The sequence below is a fragment of the Rana temporaria genome, chromosome 1, assembly GCF_905171775.1.
Source record: "Rana temporaria chromosome 1, aRanTem1.1, whole genome shotgun sequence".
NCBI classification, from domain to species: Eukaryota; Metazoa; Chordata; class Amphibia; order Anura; family Ranidae; genus Rana; species Rana temporaria.
In genome coordinates, this window is record NC_053489.1 from 685,740,929 (window position 1) to 685,764,981 (window position 24,053).

General features: G+C 49.9%; 1 protein-coding gene across 1 annotated transcript; it reads right to left on the reverse strand.

Annotated features, from left to right (window-relative positions):
- Window positions 1-256: 256 nt before the first annotated feature.
- On the reverse strand, window positions 257-11,462 carry LOC120924710 (involucrin-like). Its single transcript, XM_040335724.1, has 2 exons — window positions 11,326-11,462; window positions 257-2,001 (listed from the first exon to the last, which is right to left on the reverse strand). Exon 2 carries the CDS (start codon window positions 1,997-1,999, stop codon window positions 614-616), a length of 1,386 nt encoding a protein of 461 aa, XP_040191658.1. The 5' UTR covers window positions 2,000-2,001; window positions 11,326-11,462; the 3' UTR covers window positions 257-613.
- Between the last annotated feature and the right edge of the window lie 12,591 nt (window positions 11,463-24,053).

The window sequence follows — 24,053 nt, forward strand, 5'->3', positions numbered from 1 at the left end:
TCCTAATAGTGACAATGGTGGACCATCTTCCCGATAGCGACAACGATGGACTGGCTTGCTGGTGGTGACAATTATAGACTGGCTACCCGATGGTGACAATTATAGACTGGCTTCCTGATGGTGACAATGGTGGACCATCTTCCTGATAGTGACAATGGTGGACCATCTCCCTGATAGTGACAATGGTGGACTGGCTTCCTGAGGGTGACAATTATAGACTGGCGTCCTGATAGTGACAATGGTGGACCATCTCCCTGATAGTGACAATGGTGGACCATCTTCTTGATTGTGACAATGGTGGACCATCGTCCTAAAAACGACAACGATGGACTGGCTTCCTGATGGCGACAATTATAGACTGGCTTCCTGATAGTGACAATGGTGGATTGGTTTCCTGATGGTGACAGTGGTGGACTAGCGTCCTTATAGTGGCAATGGCAGACCATGCCTGTGCAGTGTAACATTGTAACATAGGTTGAAAAAAGTCCATTGAGTTTAACCAATGATAGATAGATAGATAGATAGATAGATAGATAGATAGTATATAATATGGTCCCATATGTCTCTTTACTGCCCTTGTCTCTTCCATTTGTCTCTGTACCACCATTGTTTCTTACATATGTCTCTGCACCGGCAGTGTTCCTTTCATTTGCCTCTGCACCGCCATCGTTTCTTCCATATGCCTCTGTACTGGCAGTGTGTTTTCCATATGTCTCTGCACCGCTATTGTTTCTTCCATATGTCCCTGCACCCCCTTTGTTTCTTTCATATGCCTCTGCACCTCCTTTCTTTCTTCCATATTTCTTTGCACCGCCTTTCTTTCTTCCATATGTCTCTGCACCGCCATTCTTTCTTCCATATGTCTCTGCACAGCCATTGTTTCTTCCATATGTCTCTGCACCGCCATTGTTTCATCCAAATGTCTCTGCTCCGCCATTGTTTCATCCATAGGTCTCTGCACCACCATTGTTTCTTCCAAATGTCTCTGCGCCGCCAGTGTTTTATCCATATGTCTCTGCACTGCCATTGTTTCTTCCTTATGTCTCTGCGCCACCATTGTTTCTTCCATAGGTCTCTGCACCGCCATTGTTTCTTCCGTATGTCTCTGCGCCGCCAGTGTATCTTCCATATGTCTCTGCACCGCCATTGTTTTTTCCATTTGTCTCTGCACCACCATTGCTTCTTCCATAGGTCTCTGCATTGCCATTGTTTCTTTCATATGTCTCTGAACTGCCATTGTTTCTTCCATATGTCTCTGCACCGCCATTGTTTCTTCCATATGCGGCTGCACCGCCATTGTTTCTTCCATCTGTCTATGCATCGCCATTGTTTTTTCCATCTGTCTCTGCAACGCCATTGTTTCTTCCATATGTCTCTGCTCCTCCAATGTTTCTTCCATATGTCTCTGCACCGCCATTGTTTTTTCCATATGTTTCTGCACATCCAATGTTTCTTCCATATGCTTCTGCACCCCCATTGTTTTTTCCATATGTCTCTGCATTACCGCTGTTTTTTCCATATTTCTCATTACCGCTGTTGTTTCTTCCATATGTCTCTGATCCGCCATCGTTTCTTCCATATGTCTCTGCACCTCCATTGTTTTTTCCATGTTTCTTTGCATTGCCTCTGTTTTTTCCATATTTCTCGTTACCGCTGTTGTTTCTTCCATATGTCTCTGATCTGCCATTGTTTCTTCCATATGTCTCTGCACCGCCATTGTTTTTTCCATATGTCTCTGCATTGCCGTTGTTTTTTCCATATGTCTCTGCACCCCCATTGTTTTTTCCATTTGTCTCTGCATTGCCGTTGTTTTTTCCATATGTCTCGTTTCCGCTGTTTTTTCTTCCATATGTTTCTGATCTGCTGTTGTTTCTTCCATATGTCGCTGCACCGCCATTGTTTCTTCCATATGTCTCTGCACCTCCTTTGCACCGCCATTTTTTCTTCCATATGTCTCTCTCGAAGATTCCAGCCCCTTCCTCCGATCCGCAGATGCCATCCCTGAGAACAGAAGAGAGAAACAAAAGTGAAAGTATCTGAGACTCATTAACCAATGTGACCAGTTCTATACATTCCTACACAGGCCGAAGCTGAGACTGAAGCTGGCCATACACGAGCCACTTTTTTTTGTTCAACCAATGGATTGAAAAAAAAAGTAACCAGATTCTCTCATCCACACATTGGGGTCGATTTACTAAAACGGGAGAGTGCAAAATCTGGTGCAGCTGCGCATGGCAGCCAATCAGCTTCTAACTTCAGCTTGTTCAATTAAGCGGTGACAAAAAAACCTGGAAGCCGATTTGGTTTCTATGTAGAGCTGGACCAGATTTTGCACTCTTTAGCTTTAGTAAATCAACCCCAGTGTGTTATTGTGTTCAGAGAGCGGGCAGACTTCCCGCAGAGCTGATCAAGAGAAAATCATCATGTGGAAACCTTGCAAACCCGGCCCATCCAAAAAGTCCCTTACTGTGTTCCAGAAGCCGTCCCGGAACACCATAAAACAAGAACTGAATGAAATGTTAGACCAGGGAATTATCCAACCCTCCCAAAGCCCCTGGGCCTCACCTGTTGTTTTTGTAACCAAGAAAGGTGGCACCATTCGATTTGAGGTTTGGGTTAAGCATGGATTTGAAGCAAACCCAACCTGTTTGCAGAAACTGCAAACTTAGGGTTCCCCAGGGCATGGAGTCTTAGCTCTTGCCTGTTTTTTCACCAGCGTCCCTCGGGAGCTTGGTACAGATCCACATAACAAATTACAATCTATGGGGGGGGGGGGGGGGGGATCCTTTCAAATTAGAAGTTAAATGAGACCAACTATGTTCTCGCGCTGGATGATCGGGGAAAGCGGCAAAAGACCGTGCATGTCAATATGATCAAGGAATAACATGACAGAAACCTTCCCACCCTGGTGGTCTGCCCCCTACCTTCTGAAGAAGACGACAAAGTCGTGTTTGATCTCCTGGAGGTTGCGCCCCACTTGGCTGACGTACACCAGGTACCCTTGGGCCCCCAGCTCAGCCAGGAACAACAGGTGTCCATGAAGACCGTTGTGCACCACCGCTGTCCCATTTTTTCCTCTCGGCCCGAAAGGACGACCTTCACCACTCGTGTGGAAACCTTGCAAACCCGACTCATCCAAAAAGACAATTGCTGAGTCCCAGAAGTCGTCCGGAACACCATAAAACAAGAACTGAACAACATGTTGGACCTGGGAATTATCAAACCCTCCCAGAGCCCCTGGGCCTCACCTGTAGTTTTTGTACCCAAGAAAGATGGCATTGAGGTTCGGGTTGAGCATGGATTCGAAGCAAACCCAACCTGTTTGCAGTTTGCAGAAACTACAAATGAATGTGGCCATTCACCATGATAGCATCCAGCTACTCATAATGTACTTGTCAGGAGTCTGTGAGAGTGAGCCCTTGTAAATCGCCAATTTAGGGTTCCCCAGGCCGTGGAGTCTTAGCTCTGGCCTGCTTTTTCACTAGGGTCCCTCAGGAGCTTGGTACAGATCCACATAACAAAATTACAATCTACATGGGTGGGACCCTTTCGAACCATCAAATAGTTAAATGAGACCAACTATGTTCTCGTGCTGGACGATCGGGGGAAGCGGCAAAAGACAGCGCATGTCAATATGATCAAGGAATACCACAACAGAAACCTTCCCGTCCTGGTGGTCTGCCCCCTACCCTCTGAAGTAGATGACAAAATCGTGCTTGATCTCTTGGAGGTAGGGCGCCACTCATCTGATGTACACCAGGTAACCTTGGAGGTAGCGCGTCACTCATCTGATGTACACCAGGTAACCTTGGGCCCCCAGCTCAGCCAGGAACAACAGGTGTCCATGAAAACCGTTGTGCACCACCGCCGTCCCATCTTTTCCTCTCGGCCCGGAAGGACGACCTTCACCACTCATCATGTGGAAACCTCATCATCCAAAAAGCCCCTTACTGTGTTCCAGAAGCCGTCTGGAACACCATAAAACAAGAACTGAATGAAATGTTGGACCTGGGAACTATCCAACCCTCCCAGGGCCCCTGGGCCTCACCCGTTGTTGTTGTTCCCAAGAAAGAGGACACCATTTGATTTTGTGTAGACTACCAAACTTTTCTTCCACTCATGGTTAGTGTTTGGCTGAAGCCATTTATTATCAATCAACTGTGTTTACTCTTTTTAAATCATAATCACAACAGAAACTACCCAAATAACCCCGATCAAAAGTTTACATACCCTGGTGATTTTGGCCAGATAAATGCACACAAGTTGACACAAAAGGGTTTGAATGGCTATTAAAGGTAACCATCCTCACCTGTGATCGGTTTGCTTGCAATTAGTGTGTGTGTATAAAAGTTCAATGAGTTCCTGGACTCCTGACAGACCCTTGCATCTTTCATCTGTCAAAGGATCTGCGGGGAAAGGTAGTTGAACTGTATAAAACAGAAAAGGGATATAAAAAGATATCCAAGGAATTGAGAACGCCAATCAGCAGTGTTCAAACTCTAATCAAGAAGTGGAAAATGAGGGGTTCTGGTGAAACCAAACCACGGTCAGGTAGACCAACTAAAATTTCATCCACAACTGCCAGGAAAATTGTTCGGGATGCAAAGAAAAACCCATAAATATCTTCAGGTGAAATACAGGACCCTCTGAAAACATGTGGTGTGGCTGTACAAGATGCACAATAAGGAGGCACTTGAAGAAAGATGGGCTGCATGGTCGAGTCTCCAGAAGAAAGCCATTACTATGCAAATGTCACAAAGTATCCCACTTACAATACGCCAAACAACACAGAGACAAGCCTCAAACCTTCTGGCACTAGGCCGTTTGGAGTGATGAGACCAAAATTGAGCTTTTTGGCCACAACCATAAACACTACATTTGGGGAGGAGACAACAAGGCCTATGATTAAAGGTACACCATCCCTACTGTGAAACACGGAGGTGGGTCACTGATGTTTTGGGATGTGTGAGCTAAAAAGGCACAGGGAATTTGGTCAAAATTGATGGCAAGATGATTGCAGACTGTTATCAAAAAATACAGGAGGAACATTTCATTCATCAGCCAGGAAGCTGCGCATGCATGGGACAGACATTCCAACATGACAATGATCCAAAACACAAGGCCAAGTGGACCTGTCATTGGCTACAGCAGAATAAAGAGAAGGTTCTGGAGAGGCCATCTCAGTCTCCTGACCTCAATATCATTGAGCCCCTCTGGGGAGATCTCAAATGTGCCGTTCATGTGAGACGGCCCAAGAATTTACAGGAACTGGAAGAGGAATGGGGAGCTTCACCATCTGAGAAGATAAAGAGCCTCGTCCACAAATACCACAAAACACATCAAGCTGTCATTAATGTTAAAGGGGGGCAATAAACGGGATTAAGAACTGGGGTATGTAAACTTTTGATCAGGGTCATTTGGGTAGTTTTTGTTGTGATTATGATTTAAAAAGAGTAAACACAGTTGATTGATAATAAAAGGCTTCAGCCAAACACTAACCATGAATGAGAGAAAAGTTTTTGTGTTCTCATTCATATTCTCTGAAAAATGCCCAAGTAATAATAAATTCTGTCAGGGTATGTAAACTTATGAGCACAACTGTATGTGTCTTGGAGCAGCATTGCAGCAAGGAAGTAAGAATTACACAGGTAGGAAAACTGCAGGCTATAACATGACAGTACCTTCCTCTTACGAGGCCTCCCCACCCAACCTTACGAGGCCTCCCCACCCGTTTAGGGCCGGGCTTGAGAGGAAACTTCTAATGAAAAAGTTTCACCAAATGGAGGCAGGAACATCAGTAGAAGGAATCCAACAGCTTTCCTCAGGATCGAATCCCCCTCGTCAATTAGATATAAAAAGCCTCCCGCTGGAGAATTTGAAATCCATGATTTCATTGCCATGAGACATTGGAAGACCCCGACAATCACAGGCATGACTCCTAGAGGCAGAGGCATAATGGGACTTGTAGTTTCACCGCAGCTGGAGTGCCGAGGTTGCCTACCCCTACCCCAAGAGAGAAACATGGAAGACATTCGGGAGCCTCAAATGTGAAGGGAGACAGAGCTTTAACCACTTAAGGACCGCCTCCTGCACATATACGTCGGCATAATGGCACGGCTGGGCACAAGCACCTACAGGTATGTCCTCCTTAAGTGCCCGGTCGCGGGCGCGCGCCCCCGACCCGGTCCGAAGCTCCGTGACCCGCGGACCCGATCGCCGCTGGAGTCCCGCGATCGGTCCCCGGAGCTGAAGAACGGGGAGAGCTGTATGTAAAAACAGTTTCCCCGTTCTTCACTGTGGCGCCGTCATTGATCGTGTGTTCCCTTTTATAGGGAAACACAATCAATGATGTCACACCTACAGCCACACCCCCCTACAGTTAGAAACACAAATGAGGTCACACTTAACCCCTTCAGCGCCCCCTTGTGGTTAACTCCCAAACTGCAATTGTAAACAATGCATTTTTTGCTGTGAAAATGACAATGGTCCCAAAAATGTGTCAAAATTGTCCGATGTGTCCGACATAATGTCGTAGTCACGAAAAAAAAAATCGCTGATCGCCGCCATTAGTAGTAGTAAAAAAAAAGAATTAATAAAAATGCAATAAAACTATCCCCTATTTTGTAAACGCTATAAATTTTGCGCAAACCAACCGATTTTACGAAAAATATGTAGAAGAATACGTATCGGCCTAAACTGAGGAACATTTTTTTTTATATATTTTTTGGGGGATATTTATTATAGCAAAAAGTAACAAATATTGAATTTTTTTCAAAATTGTCGCTCTATTTTTTTTTTAGCGCAAAAAATAAAAACCGCAGAGGTGATCAAATACCACCAAAAGAAAGCTCTATGTGTGGGGGAAAAAAGGACGCCAATTTTATTTGGGAGCCACATTGTACGACTGCGCAATTGTCAGTTAAAGCGACGCAGTGCCGAATCGCAAAAGTGGCCAGCAATATGGTCCGGGAGATAAGTGGTTAAGAAGCGGCATTGTGGATGCGCGCCGCCACCGAGCCCGACTGCGGGTCCTGCGGACTCGATGTCCGTAGGGATACCCGCGATGGTCTCATGGAGACGAAGAACGGGGAAATGCTGATGTAAACAAGCATTTCCCCAGTCTTCCTAGTGACAGGACACTGATCACCGCTTCCTGTAATATCGGAAGCGGTGATCAGTGTTGCGTCACACATAGCCCACCCCTTCAGCGCCACCTAGTGGTTAACCCCTTCACTGCCATTTTCTCAGTAATCAGTGCATTTTTATAGCACTGATTGCTGTAAAAATGACAATGGTCCCAAAAACATGTCAAAAATGTCCGATGTGTCCACCATAATGTCGCAGTCATGATAAAAAGAAAGAAAAAAAAAATCGCTGATCGCCGCCATTACTAGTAAAAATATAAAATAATAAAAATGCCATAAATCTATCTCCTATTTTGTAGACGCTATAAATTTTGCGCAAACCAATCGATAAACGCTTATTGCGATTTTTTTTTACCAAAAATAAGTAGAAGAATACGTATCGGCCTAAACTGAGGGGAAAAAATGTTTTCTTATATATTTTTGGGGGATATTTATTATTATAGCAAGCTAAAATGCTGTCCCCCCTCGGATCTACAGAGACTGCACTTCCAAGTGCCCTTTCAGTGCAATTTCAAGCGCACTTTGCACTTGTAGTTTGCACTTGTAGTGCAAAGTGGATTTGTCTTTCGTAAATAACCCCTCACAGTGTAGCCCCCAGAGAAGGGGAATGTAGCTTAACCACGTCAGCTCCCGGAGGATTTGGCTGCCAAATGACCAGGCCACTTTTTGCGATTCGGCACTGCGCCGCTTTAGCTGACAATGTCATGCGATGTGGCCAGGGCCGGAAAAAGGGGTGGGCAGGAGGGAGCGGCTGCCCCTGGCGCAATGGTTTATTGCAGGGATGGGGTGGGCACCCTAACCCTAAGGGAAAGGGGGGGGGCGCAGTTTAGCATCTTTGCCCTGGGCACTGGAAGATCTTGTCCCGGCACTGGACGTGGCTCCCAAACAAAATTGGTGTCCTTTTTTCCCCACAAATAGCGCTTTCTTTTGGTGGTATTTGATCACCTCTGCGGTTTTAATTTTTTGCGCTATAAACAAAAATAGAGCGACAATTTTGAAAAATAAATTCAATATTTTTAACTTTTTGCTGTAATAAATATCCCCAAAAATATATAAAAAAAAATGTTTTCCTCAGTTTAGGCCGATACGTATTCTACTTCATATTATTGGTAAAAAAAAAAATCTCAATAAGCGTTTATTAATTGGTTTGCGCAAAAGTGATAGCGTCTACAAAATAGGGGATAGTTTTATGGCATTTTTATTATTATAATTTTTTTTTATTAGTAATGGCGGCGATCTGCGAATTTTTAACGTGACTGCAACTTTATGGCGGACACATCGGACACTTTTGAAACATTGGCCTTACATGAAAAGAAATAGTGACTGGGAACCTGCCATTGTGGTGCAGCACATTCTTCAAATTCTCTAAAGGGCTCTATTGTTGCGGAGGCTCTATTGGGGAGGGGGGGTCTATTGTTGCGGAGGGTCTATTGGGGAGGGGGGGTCTATTGTTGCGGAGGCTCTATTGGGGAGGGGGGGTCTATTGTTGTGGAGGGTCTATTGGGGAGGAGGGGTCTATTGTTGCGGAGGCTCTATTGGGGAGGGGGGGTCTATTGTTGTGGAGGGTCTATTGGGGAGGGGGGGGTCTATTGTTGTGGAGGGTCTATTGGGGGGGGGTCTATTGTTGTGGAGGGTCTATTGGGGAGGAGGGGTCTATTGTTGCGGAGGGTCTATTGGGGAGGGGGGGTCTATTGTTGCAAAGGGTCTATTGGGGAGGGGGGTCTATTGTTGCTTAGCACCAAAAAATTATACTTGGCTTTGTATTCCCTAAAAGGGGCGGTACTGGGAGGTGGGTAGGGGTGAAACCAAGAAACAGTGCTCAGAGGTGGGTAGGGGGCGGAGACAAGGTGTGACTCAAAATGGGTAAGTTCCTGAACCCATTCTCTGAGAAAAAAAGCTTGGCATACACAGTATACACACACACAGACACACAATATACACACACAGTATACACACACAGACACACAATATATACACACAGTATACACACACAGTATACACACACAGACACACAATATACACACACAGTATACACACACAGACACACAATATATACACACAGTATACACACACACACACACACACAATATACACACACAGTATACACACAGTATACACACACAGTATACACACACAGACACACAATATATACACACAGTATACACACACAGTATACACACACAGACACACAATATACACACACAGTATACACACACAGACACACAATATATACACACAGTATACACACACACACACACAATATACACACACAGTATACACACAGTATACACACACAGTATACACACACAGTATACACACAATATATACACACAGTATACACACACAGTATACACACACAGACACACAATATATACACACAGTATACACACACACACACACACACACACAATATACACACACAGTATACACACAGACACACAGTATACACATACAGTATACACACACAGTATACACAATATACACACACAGTATACACACACAGACACACAGTATACACATACAGTATACACACACAGTATACACAATATACATACACAGTATACACACAGACACACAGTATACACATACAGTATACACACACAGTATACACAATATACATACACAGTATACACACACACAGAATACAGACACACACACTGAAAAGGCACTGGAGAGGCGGGGCAGCTATAATCTTGGGATTTTTACATACTGTCCCTGGTTTTACTGAGGCTGGCAACCCTGATGGGGCCCCCTAGTGGCATGGGGCCCTCAGGCAGTGCCCGGGTGCCCGAATGATCAGTCCGCCCCTGGACGACACCCAAATCTATCTCTCTACCCCTCAGCTCACGCCTTCAGTCTCCTCACGCGTCACTAATTTACTATCAGATATATTAACCACTTAAGGACCCCTTCACCCCTTCACGCCGATATACATCATGTGTGACCTGAAGTATGTTTACAACTGTAGGGGGGTGTGGCTGTAGGTGTGACGTCATCGATTGTGTCCCCCTATAAAAGGGATCACACGATCGATGACGCCGCCACAGTGAAGAACGGGGAAGCCGTGTTTACACACAGCTCTCCCCGTTCTTCAGCTCCGGGGACCGATCGTGGGACTCCAGCGGCGATCGGGTCCGTGAGTCCCGCGACCCGGTCCGAAGCTCCGTGACCATGACCGCGGGACTCGTGGACCCGATCGCCGCTGGAGTCCCACGATCGGTCCCCGGAGCTGAAGAACGGGGAGAGCTGTGTGTAAACACGGCTTCCCCGTTCTTCACTGTGGCGGCGTCATCGATCGTGTGATCCCTTTTATAGGGGGACACAATCAATGACGTCACACCTACAGCCACACCCCCCTACAGTTGTAAACACACACATGAGGTCACACATAACCCCTTCAGCACTTCTTGTGGTTAACTCCCAAACTGCAATTGTAATTTTCACAGTAATCAGTGCATTTTTTGCTGTAAAAATGACAATGGTCCCAAAAATGTGTCAAAATTGTCCGAAGTGTCCGCCATAATGTCGCAGTCACGAAAAAAAAAAAATCGCTGATCGCCGCCATTAGTAGTAAAAAAAATAAAAATAATAATAAAAATGCAATAAAACTATCCCCTATTTTGTAAACGCTATAAATTTTGCGCAAACCAACCGATAAACGTTTATTGTGATTTTTTTTTACCAAAAATAGGTAGAAGAACACGTATCGGCCTAAACTGAGGAAAAAAAACGTATTTTTATATATATTTTTTGGGGATATTTATTATAGCAAAAAAGTAAAAAATATTGAATTTTTTCTCAAAATTTTCGCTGTATTTTTGTTTATAGCGCAAAAAATAAAAACCGCAGAGGTGATCAAATACCACCAAAAGAAAGCTCTATTTGTGGGGAAAAAAGGACGCCAATTTTGTTTGGGAGCCATGTCGCACAACCGCGCAATTGTCAGTTAAAGCGACGGAGTGCCGAATCGCAAAAAGTGCTCTGGTCTTTGACCAGCAATATGGTCCGGGGTTAAGTGGTTAAAGTTCATGTGTGTGTGAAGGCAGGCGTCCCAATACTTTTGGCAATATGGTGTATTTCTTATACCAGAAATGTTTTCCACTAACTGGAGACATTGTTACCCCCACACACAATACAGAGAAAGATAAACAGAAACAAATATAACACAAACGTTACTTACTGATACAATGTATCCGATCCAAGGGAGTGAAATGACGAGGAATCCTTTGTATCTGTGACGATCGGCAACACCCAACGCAGCAGTATTTCCCCAGACGTCTCCTGTTCTATCTGCTGACAGCCCAGCGAGCTCTCACCCCTCCCCCTCTCTGAGCTCTCACCCCTCCCCCCTCTGAGCTTCCACTCCCCACTCTGAGCTTCCACTCCCCACTCTGAGCTCTCACCCCTCCCCCACTCTGAGCTTCCACTCCTCACTCTGAGCTTCCACTCCCCACTCTGAGCTCTCACCCCTCCCCTCCCCTCTCTGAGCTCTCACCCTCCCTCTCAGAGCTCTCACCCCTCCCCCTCTCTGAGCTCTCACCCCTCCCCTCTCTGAGCTCTCACCCCTCCCCTCTCTGAGCTCTCACCCCTCCCCTCTCTGAGCTCTCACCCCTCCCCACTCTGAGCTTCCACTCCCCACTCTGAGCTCTCACCCCTCCCCTCCCCTCTCTGAGCTCTCACCCTCCCTCTCAGAGCTCTCACCCCTCCCCCTCTCTGAGCTCTCACCCCTCCCCTCTCTGAGCTCTCACCCCTCCCCTCTCTGAGCTCTCACCCCTCCCCTCTCTGAGCTCACACCCCTCCCCACTCTGAGGTCTCACCCCTCCCCACTCTGAGCTCTCACCACTCCCCACTCTGAGCTCTCACCCCTCCCCACTCTGAGCTCTCACCCCTCCCCTCTCTGAGCTCTCACCCCCCCCTCTCTGAGCTCTCACCCCTCCCCTCTCTGAGCTCTCACCCCCCCCCTCTCTGAGCTCTCACCCCTCCCCTCTCTGAGCTCTCACCCCTCCCCACTCTGAGCTCTCACCCCTCCCCTCTCCGAGCTCTCACCCCTCCCCCTCTCTGAGCTCTCACCCCTCCCCTCTCTGAGCTCTCACCCCTCCCCACTCTGAGCTCTCACCCCACTCTCTGAGCTCTCACCCCTCCCCACTCTGAGCTCTCACCCCTCCCCTCTCTGAGCTCTCACCCCTCCCCACTCTGAGCTCTCACCCCACTCTCTGAGCTCTCACCCCTCCCCACTCTGAGCTCTCACCCCTCCCCACTCTGAGCTCTCACCCCTCCCCTCTCTGAGCTCTCACCCCCTCCCCTCTCCGAGCTCTCACCCCTCCCCTCTCCGAGCTCTCACCCCCTCCCTCTCTGAGCTCTCACCCCCCCTTTCTGAGCTCTCACCCCTCCCCTCTCTGAGCTCTCACCCCTCCCTTCTCTGAGCTCTCACCCCTCCCCTCTCTGAGCTCTCACCCCTCCCTCTCTGAGCTCTCACCCCTCCCCTCTCTGAGCTCTCACCCCTCCCCTCTCTGAGCTCTCACCCCTCCCCACTCTGAGCTCTCACCCCTCCCCTCCCCTCTCTGAGCTCTCACCCCTCCCCTCTCTGAGCTCTCACCCCTCCCTTCTCTGAGCTCTCACCCCTCCCTTCTCTGAGCTCTCACCCCTCCCCTCTCTGAGCTCTCACCCCTCCCCACTCTGAGCTCTCACCCCTCCCCTCTCTGAGCTCTCACCCCTCCCCTCTCTGAGCTCTCACCCCCCCTTTCTGAGCTCTCACCCCTCCCCTCTCTGAGCTCTCACCCCTCCCTTCTCTGAGCTCTCACCCCTCCCCTCTCTGAGCTCTCACCCCTCCCTCTCTGAGCTCTCACCCCTCCCCTCTCTGAGCTCTCACCCCTCCCCTCTCTGAGCTCTCACCCCTCCCCACTCTGAGCTCTCACCCCTCCCCTCCCCTCTCTGAGCTCTCACCCCTCCCCTCTCTGAGCTCTCACCCCTCCCTTCTCTGAGCTCTCACCCCTCCCTTCTCTGAGCTCTCACCCCTCCCCTCTCTGAGCTCTCACCCCTCCCCACTCTGAGCTCTCACCCCTCCCCTCTCTGAGCTCTCACCCCTCCCCTCTCTGAGCTCTCACCCCTCCCCACTCTGAGCTCTCAACCCTCCCTTCTCTGAGCTCTCACCCCCCCTCTCTGAGCTCTCACCCCTCCCCTCTCTGAGCTCTCACCCCTCCCTTCTCTGAGCTCTCACCCCTCCCCACTCTGAGCTCTCAACCCTCCCTTCTCTGAGCTCTCACCCCCCCTCTCTGAGCTCTCACCCCTCCCCTCTCTGAGCTCTCACCCCTCCCCTCTCTGAGCTCTCACCCCCCCTCTCTGAGCTCTCACCCCTCCCCTCTCTGAGCTCTCACCCCTCCCCTCTCTGAGCTCTCCCCCCTCCCCACTCTGAGCTCTCACCCCTCCCCACTCTGAGCTCTCACCCCTCCCCTCTCTGAGCTCTCACCCCCCCCTCTCTGAGCTCTCACCCCCCCTCTCTGAGCTCTCACCCCTCCCCTCTCTGAGCTCTCACCCCTCCCCACTCTGAGCTCTCATCCCTCCCCACTCTGAGCTCTCACCCCCCCCCACTCTGAGCTCTCACCCCCCCCCTCTCTGAGCTCTCACCCCTTCCCTCTCTGAGATCTCACCCCTCCCCACTCTGAGCTCTCACCCCTCCCCTCTCTGAGCTCTCACCCCCCCTCTCTGAGCTCTCACCCCCTCCCCTCTCTGAGCTCTCACCCCTCCCCTCTCTGAGCTCTCACCCCTCCCCTCTCTGAGCTCTCACCCCCCCCTCTCTGAGCTCTCACCCCTCCCCTCCCCTCTCTGAGCTCTCACCCCTCCCCTCTCTGAGCTCTCACCCCCCCCCACTCTGAGCTCTCACCCCTCCCCTCCCCTCTCTGAGCTCTCACCCCCCCCCACTCTGAGCTCTCACCCCTCCCCTCCCCTCTCTGAGCTCTCACCCCTCCCCTCTCTGAGCTCTCACCCCCCCCCCACTCTGAGCTCTCACCCCTCCCCTCTCTGAGCTCTCACCCCCCCCTCTCTGAGCTCTCACCCCTCCCCACTCTGATTAAGCGTTTATTGCAAAACAGGAAATGACGACCTTTATTAAGGAAGCAAAAATAAATGTGCAAATAATAGCCGGCTCTGGGACTTGTATAGACTTGGATTGCTTCATGCTGCTGACTGCAGAAAGAGACCGCTGGAAGGATATTTCCAATGTAATCAATGTGGTGATGGAGAGAATATTATTGGATAAAAGTTATCACTATAATGTGACTTCTTCCTGATGGACTGAGAATACATTTTGTTGTATGTCTACAGGTAGAGATGGTGCTGCTCTGGAAGATTTACCCCCCCCCCCCCCCCTTCCTGACCAGGCAATTTTTTGCAATACGGCACTGCGTTACTTTAATTGACAATTACGCGGTCGTGCAACGTTGTTCCCAAATTGATGTCCTTTCCCCCCCCCCCACAAACTTTCTTTTAGTAGTATATTTGATCACCTCTGCGTTTTTTTTTTTTTTGCACTATAAACAAAAAAAAAAATACAGACAATTAAAAAAATAAAAATAACACAATGGGGTAGATTTAGGTACAATTGCTTATTTTTGTGATATCTCAGATACGCTACGCCGCCGTAACTTAGTGAGGCAGGTTCTGTATTCACCAAGAACCTGCGCCCTAAGTTACGGCGGCGTAGCGTAAATCTGCCGGCGTAATCGCGCCTAATTCAAACTGTGAAGAGGTGGGCGTTTTCTATGTAAATAAAACATGACCCCACGTAAATGACGTTTTTGACTAACGGCGCATGCGCCGTCCGTGAATGTAACCCAGTGCGCATGCTCCAAATTAACCCGCAAAAAGCCAATGCTTTCGACGTGAACGTAAATCCCTATTCACGAACGACTTACGCAAACGACGTAAAATTTAAAAAATTTGACGCGGGAACGACGTCCATACTTAACATAGGATACGCCTCCTATAGCAGGGGTAACTTTACGCCGGAAAAAGCCTAACGTAAAAAAAAATGCGCCGGGCAAACGTACATTTCTGAATCGGCGTATCTACCTAATTTGCATATTCGACGCGTAAATATACGGAAGCGCCACCTAGCGGCCAGCCTAAAATTGCAACTAAGATACGACGGCGTAAGAGACTTACGCCGGTCGGATCTTAGACAAATCTATGCGTAACTGATTCTAAGAATCAGGCGCATAGATACGAAAGTAAATTTGTGTACTTGTATCGTTCTTTCGAATGGGCACTGGGCAGTGTAGTTAGTGAGTGATTACTTAGGCACGGATTCAGAGACATCGGCGTATCTTTAAGCGGGCGTAGCGCATCTCATATGCGCTACGCCAACGTAACTCTGAGAAGCAAGAGCAGTATTCACAAAGCAACGGCGTAGCTTACTGCGATGGGCGCAAGTACGTTGTATACACCAGGGAGGGGTCAGGAGGGTATACACCGGGGGGGGGGGGGAGGAGAGTATACACCCGGGGGGGGTCAGGAGGGTATACACCAGGGGGGGTCAGGAGGGTATACACCAGGGGGGTCAGGAGGGCATACCCCAGGGGGGGGTCAGGAGGGTATACACCAGGAGGGTATACACCAGGTGGGGGGGTCAGGAGGGTATACACCAGGGGGAGTCAGGAGGGTAAACACCGGGGGGGGGGGGGGTCAGCAGGGTATACACCAGGGTTGGGGGTCAGGAGGGTATACACCAGGGTAGGGTGTCAGGAGGGTATACACCAGGGAGGGTCAGGAGGGTATACACCAGGGGAGGGGGTCAGGAGAATATACACCAGGGGGGGGGGTCAGGAGGGTATACACCGGGGGGGGGTCAGGAGGGTATACACCGGGGGGGGGTCAGGAGGGTATACACCGGGGGGGGGGGTCAGGAGGGTATACACCAGGGGGGGTCAGGAGGGTATACACCAGGGGGGGGGTCAGGAGGGTATACACCAGGGGGGGGGGTCAGGAGGGTATACACCAGGGGGGGGTCAGGAGGGTATACACCAGGGGGGGGTCAGGAGGGTATACACCAGGGGGGGGTCAGGAGGGTATACACCAGGGGGGGTCAGGAGGGTATACACCAGGGGGGGGGTCAGGAGGGTATACACCAGGGGGGGGGTCAGGAGGGTATACACCAGGGGGGGGTCAGGAGGGTATACACCAGGGGGGGTCAGGAGGGTATACACCAGGGGGGGGGTCAGGAGGGTATACACCAGGGGGGGTCAGGAGGGTATACACCAGGGGGGGTCAGGAGGGTATACACCAGGGGGGGGGGGGTCAGGAGGGTATACACCAGGGGGGGTCAGGAGGGTATACACCAGGGGGGGTCAGGAGGGTATACACCAGGGGGGGGTCAGGAGGGTATACACCAGGGGGGGGGTCAGGAGGGTATACACCAGGGGGGGGGTCAGGAGGGTATACACCAGGGGGGGTCAGGAGGGTATACACCAGGGGGGGTCAGGAGGGTATACACCAAGGGGGGGGTCAGGAGGGTATACACCAGGGGGGGTCAGGAGGGTATACACCAGGGGGGGGTCAGGAGGGTATACACCAGGGGGGGGGGTCAGGAGGGTATACACCAGGGGGGGGGTCAGGAGGGTATACACCAGGGGGGGGGTCAGGAGGGTATACACCAGGGGGGGGGTCAGGAGGGTATACACCAGGGGGGGTCAGGAGGGTATACACCAGGGGGGGGGTCAGGAGGGTATACACCAGGGGGGGTCAGGAGGGTATACACCAGGGGGGGTCAGGAGGGTATACACCAGGGGGGGGTCAGGAGGGTATACACCAGGGGGGGTCAGGAGGGTATACACCAGGGGGGGTCAGGAGGGTATACACCAGGGGGGGGTCAGGAGGGTATACACCAGGGGGGGGGTCAGGAGGGTATACACCAGGGGGGGGGTCAGGAGGGTATACACCAGGGGGGGTCAGGAGGGTATACACCAGGGGGGGTCAGGAGGGTATACACCAGGGAGGGGGTCAGGAGGGTATACACCAGGGGGGGTCAGGAGGGTATACACCAGGGGGGGGTCAGGAGGGTATACACCAGGGGGGGGGGTCAGGAGGGTATACACCAGGGGGGGGGTCAGGAGGGTATACACCAGGGGGGGGGTCAGGAGGGTATACACCAGGTGGCAGTGAAAACCTGGAGACAGTGACAAATTCAATCATTAAGCCCAATTGTCAGCTAACAGGCAGCACTTCCATGCTAAACTGCAGTAATCCATCAGATTTAGCATAGAGGTGCCTGCAAGCTACATGAGGTACGGCAAGATGATTTCACCTCCACAGTCCACACACACTGGCTTGTCCCCCTCTGCTCACTCTCACCCCAGACGGCGCGATCTCGTAGGTCAGGTGCGCCCCCATCCTGCCCACTCAAACAGCAGAGACCAGGAGAGGTAGGGGGGTGGTACAGGGGGCAGAGATTCCGCTCCGGACCCGCGGTACCACTGGGTCCCATGGTAGGGCCGTCCCTGGGAGCAGGACTGTTCCAAATACTACGCCTGAATCTGCTGTTCTCCGTCTTTCTTCAACTCTATCCTTTCATCACCAGTTCATTGTTTTTACCCGGCTGGGTAATAAAGAGCACAGAAAAGACACTTGTTTCGGACATTCCTTTACTACTGCTATACGCGCCATTCACCCCTAGGAATACGGAGAGCCGCAAGGTAAATGTGCGCCCAAAACAACCAGCAGCTCCTCCGGGGGTAACGCTACATATGCATTAAGGTGAAAAAACTTTTGTCACTGACTGGCCCCCTCCCATCATTGATCCAATAATAATCAGTGGCCCAGATTCAAGAAGCACTTGCGCCCGCGCAACCATAGTTGCGCGGCGCAAGTGCTTACTTGCTCCGGTGTAACGAGTGCCCCTGATTCAGGAACCTCGTTACACCAAATGCAGCCTAGGATATGACAGACATAAGCCTCCTTATGCCTTCACATCCCAGGCTGCATTCTTGCGTTGGCCGCTAGGGGGCGCGGCCATTGTGATCGGCGTATAGTATGCAAATTGCATACTACCACCGATTCACAAAAGTTGCGCGGGCCCTGCCTACGCAAGGTACGGAGTTTCCGTACGGCGCCTTTAGCATAAGGTTGCTCCTGCTAATAGCAGGCGCAGCCAATGCTAAAGTATAGCTGCGCCTCCCGCTCGCGACGTTCAAATTTAACGTCGTTTACGTAAGTGAACCGTGAATGGCGCTGGACGCCATTCACGTTCACTTACAAGCAAATGACGTCCTTGCGACGTCTTTTGCCGCAATGCACGTCGGGAAAGTTTCCCGACGGAGCATGCGCTGTTCGCTCGGCGCGGGAGCGCGCCTAATTTAAATGATTCCCGCCCCCCGGCGGGATCATTTACATTAGGCAGCCTTGCGCCCGGCTGCTTTGCATATTGCCCGCGCAATTTACGGAGCAACTGCTCCGTGAATCGCGGGCAAAGCGCAATATTTGCGTGGGCGCAGAGAAAAAAATTTGCTCTTTGCCCACGCAAATATTGCGCGATTCTACTTGAATCTGGGCCAATGATGGGAGCTGATGGCTCCGCTATGCTCCACTTCCACATACACCCCAACCGAGTCTCCCCCCCCCCCCCCCACCCTGCTGACTCGGTTGGGGTGTATCACTATTGCATGTTTTGTATCCATCAAGCACGTGATGGGCCAGATTCACGTAGCGCAGCGGATCTATAGATCCGCTCGATCTACGTGAATTAAGATCCGCTCCCGCAAGTTTAGGAGGCAAGTGGCTAATTCACAAACCACTTACCTCCAAACTTGCGACGGCGGATCCTAAATCCCCCGGCGGAATTCAAATTCCGCGGCTAGGGGGAGTGTCATATTTAAATCAGGCGCGTTCCCGCGCCGATTTAAATGCGCATGCGTCGTCCGGGGAATTTCCCGGCGTGCATTGCTCCCACTGACGTCACTAGGACGTCGGTGGTTGCGACGTGAGCGGGACTTGCGACGCGCGTGTTCGTGAATCGGCGTACGCAAACGACGTAGGAAAATTCAAATTTTACGCGGGAACGCCGGCTATACTTAACATTGGCTGCGCCTGATAAAAGAAGGGGTAAGTATACGACGGAAAACCGCTACGGAAACGACGTAAGAACACTGCGACGGGTCCGCGTACGTTCGTGAATTTGCGTATCTCGCTGATTTACATATTATTTATCGTAAATCAGCGGGAACGCCCCCGGCGCCATTTTTAAATTTAAAAAAAGATCCGACAGTGTAACACTGTCGGATCTAGCCCTATCTATGCGTAACCGATTCTATGAACCAGGCGCATAGATAGGACCAGTGTAAGTCAGAGATACGATGGTGTATCTGTAGATATCAGGAGATTCACCGTCGTATCTCTTTGTGAATCTGGCCCGATGAGTTTATAGTTTTGCTTATTTACATATTACTATTGCAGTGGACGTTGGAGTTTTGACCGCCATCTTGAGTTCATTTCGAGTATTGCACTTTAAAAGTCACATTGGCCCGGATTCACAGACACTGGTGAATATTTATGCCGCCGTAGCGTATCTCCTTTACGCTACACCGACGCAGCGCAGAGAGGCATGTACTGTGTTTACAAAGCCAGTGCTTCCAAATCTGCGCTGGGTTTCCAAGGCGTAAGTGGAAGTGGGCGTGAACCATGCTAATGAGGCGTGACCCCCATGCAAATGATGGGTCGAGCGCCAGACAGATACGTATCGCCAACTGCGCATGCGCCGTCCCGTGGGCGCATCTCAGTGCGCATGCTCACAATCACGTGGGAACAACTGCCTAAGATACGTCGGATCATTGCCTACGGCGTGAACGTAACCTACGCCCAGCCCTATTCACGTCCTACGTAAAATATGCCGGCTTGTGTTCCCTGGTGCAGCCCTTTGCATGGATGCTGCTGACTTACACCTCCTTTATGGGGCATAACTTTACGCCGGACGTATGACTTTACGCGCACTGCGTTGGACGTACGTTCGTGAATCGGCGTATCTCCCTCATTTGAATATGTGAATAGAAAATCTATGGGAGCGCCAAATACGTCCAGCGTAAATATGCGCCCACTCTACGCCGGCGTAGGCAAGTTCCGTCAGTCGTAGAAAGCCTATTTTCAGGCGTATCTTGGTTTTGTGGGCACAGCGCACAGATACGACGGCGCATATTTGCACTTACGCGGCGTATCTCGAGATACGTCGGCGCAAGTGCTTTGTGAATCTGGGCCATTGAGTTTACACTAATGCCACATACACATGATCGTTTTTCATGACGAGAAAAATGCCATTAATAATTTAGAACCTGCTCTATTTTTTCTCGTCGTTTTACTCATCGTGAAAAACGGTCGTGTGTACGCTTTAACGATGGGGAAAAAAACGTGCATGCTCAGAAGCAAAAAGTGTGTGAAAAGTGTGGGGGGGAGGGGCATTTGTATTCAGCCCCCTTTACTCTGATAACTAAAATCTAGTGGAACCAATTGCCTTCAGAAGTCTCCTAATTAGTAAATCGAGTCCACCTGTGTGTCATGTAATCTCAGTATAAATACAGCTGTTCTGTGAAGCCCTAAGAGGTTTGTTGGAGAACCTTAGTGGACAAACAGCATCATGAAGGCAGAGGAACACACCAGACAGGTCAGGGATGAAGTTGTGGAGAAGTATAAAGCAGGGTTAGGTTATAAAAAAATCTTTCAAGCTTTGAAGATCTCACGGAGCTTCTGTTCAATCCATCATCGGAAAATGGAAAGAGTATGGCACAACTGCAAACCTACCAAGACATGACCATCCACCTAAACTGACCGGGCCGGGCAAGGAGAGCATTCATCAGAGAAGCAGCCAAGAGGCCCATGGTAACTCTGGAGGAGCTGCCCAGCTCAGGGGGGAGAATCTGTCCACAGGACAACTATTAGTGGTCTCTCCACAAATCTGCCCTTTATGGAAGAGCGACAAGAAGAAAGACATTGGGGAAAGAAAGACAAAAGAAGTCCTGTTTGCAGTTTGTGAGAAGCCATGTGGGGGAGGGGACACAGCAAACATGTGGGGGAGGGGACACAGCAAACATGTGGGGGAGGGGACACAGCAAACATGTGGGGGAGGGGACACAGCAAACATGTGGGGGAGGGGACACAGCAAACATGTGGGGGAGGGGGACACAGCAAACATGTGGGGGAGGGGACACAGCAAACATGTGGAAGAAGGTGCTCTGGTCAGATGAGACCAAAAATGTACTTTTTGGCCTAAAAGCAAAACGCTATGTGTGGCGGAAAACTTACACTGCACATCCCCCTGAACACACCATCCCCACCGTGAAACATGGTGGTGGAAGCATCATGTGGTGGGGATGCTTTTCTTCAGCAGGGACAGGGAAGCTGGTCAGAGTTGATGGGAAGATAGATGGAGACAAATACAGGACAATCTTAGAAGAAAACCTGCAAAAGACTTGAGACCGGGGGGGGGGGGGGGGGTTCACCTTCCAGCAGGACAACGACCCTAAAGTACAGCCAGAGCTACAATGGAATGGTTTACATCAAAGCCTATTCATGTGTTAGAATGGCCCAGTCTCAGTCCAGACCTAAATCCCATTGAGAATCTGTGGCAAGACTTGAAAATTGCTGATCACAGACGCTCTCCATCCAATCTGACAGAGCTTGAGATATTTTACAGAGAAGAATGGGCAGAAATGTCCCTCTCTAGATGGGCAAAGCTGGTAGAGACATGTGGCAGGCGCAACACTATAAAGTGCCTCGTGCGCTGTGGTATTAAAAGAATTGTGTTATCTCTGACCTTTCAGTCCAACAAGACTGTCTGTTACTCTGAAATTCCTCTATTGCCGTTCTATGGAAGCAGTAAGGTTTAACCAGTTAGCAACCGCCCTATAGACGAAATACGTCTACAAGGCGGTTGCTTAACTCTAGGAGGGCGTCAATGTACGTCCTCCTAGAATCGCGCTCCCGCGCGCCCTGTGGGGCGCGCACACGGGAGTCTCCGTGACCGCCGGGTCCTCCGGACCCGGCTGATCACGGATCACGGTAAATCGCCGCTGATAGCGGCGGTTTACCACGTGATCGCTCCGTCCAATGACGGAGCGATCACTAGTAAACAAACCGGCGTCATGTGATGACGCCGGTTCCTCCCTCTCCTCTCTGTACCGAACGGTAAAGTGTGAGAGAGGAGAGGGGAGAGAGCGGAAGCAGAAGCAGCTGCTGCGGGCTGGATCTGTGACACATGCAGTCACAGATCCAGCCATCTATCCCTCCCTGTGCAATACTCTGCAGTACCAGCCATACTCTGCAATGCCCCCACACTCTGCAATGCCCCCACACTCTGCAATGCCCCCACACTGTGCAATACCCCAAAATACTCTGCAATACCCCAAAATACTCTGCAATGCCCGCACACTGTGCAATACCCCAAAATACTCTGCAATACCCCAAAATACTCTGCAATGCCCGCAATACTCCGCAATGCCCCGCAATACTCTGCAATGCCCCGCAATACTCCGCAATGCCCCACAATACCCCAAAATACTCTGCAATGCCCGCACACTGTGCAATACCCCAAAATACTCTGCAATACCCCAAAATACTCTGCAATGCCCGCAATACTCCGCAATGCCCCGCAATACTCTGCAATGCCCCGCAATACTCCGCAATGCCCCACAATACCCCACAATACTCCGCAATACCCCGCAATACTCCGCAATACCCCGCAATACCCCACAATACCCCGCAATACCCCACAATACCCCGCAATACTCCGCAATACCCCGCAATACCCCGCAATACCCCGCAATACTCCGCAATACCCCACAATACCCCACAATACCCCGCAATACTCCGCAATACCCTGCAATACTCCGCAATACTCCGCAGTACCCCACAATACCCCGCAATACTCCGCAATACCCCACAATACCCCACAATACTCCGCAATACCCCACAATACTCCGCAATACCCTGCAACGTCGTCTATGGGGATTTTTAAGTAGCGAAGTTTGGCGCCATTCCACGAGCGTGTGCAATTTTGAAGGGTGACATGTTGGGTATCTATTTACTCGGCATAACTTCATCTTTCACATTTATGCAAAAGAATGAAGAAAAAATACTAAATTTGCCAAATTTTATAACAGAAACAAAGAAATTTTTTTTTTTTTTTACAGAATTTTCAGTCTTTTTTCTTTTATAGCGCAAAAAATAAAAAACCCAACGGTGATTAAATACCACCAAAAGAAAGCTCTATTTGTGTGAAAAAAAGGACGAAAATTTCATTTGGGTACAATGTTGTATGACTGAGTAATTGTCATTCAAATTGTGAGAGCACCGAAAGCTGAAAATTGGTCTGGTTATTAAGGGGGTTTACGTGCCCGGTGGTCAAGTGGTTAAAGAGCACACCAAATGCTTAAAAATAACTTCTTTATTGACTTCACTTTCTTCATAGATAACACTGCTGCTTTGCAGCAGACAGTCCATGTACAAACACGTGTTGAATAAGTATAACAGAAAATGGCGGTTCAAATATTCAATCTTGTCATTCAACATAAGATGGTGGATATATTTCTTTCTTCAGTATTTATACTCTCTCTCTAAGTTATCAAAGCATTCTCGGATTTCTCTGAAAGGTATGACTGTGGTTTGCAACTTGATTTGCAGGGTTGCTTTAGTTTGGTTAGCTTTGGTGCAGTTAGGGGTAATGAATGACTGAATGGATGGATGCAGTGCTTTAACTGGGCCGGAACGCGGCGGTACTCAGTACCGCCACTTCCAAAAATTGCCCTGGAGAGTACCAGCACCTCTCCGTGCGCCCAGTACGTGGGTTTCCCGTACCGGAACGCAGCCCCAGGCCAGGAATATGATGATCAGTGGCGGAACTACCGCCATAGCGACCCACGCGGGCGCTATGGGGCC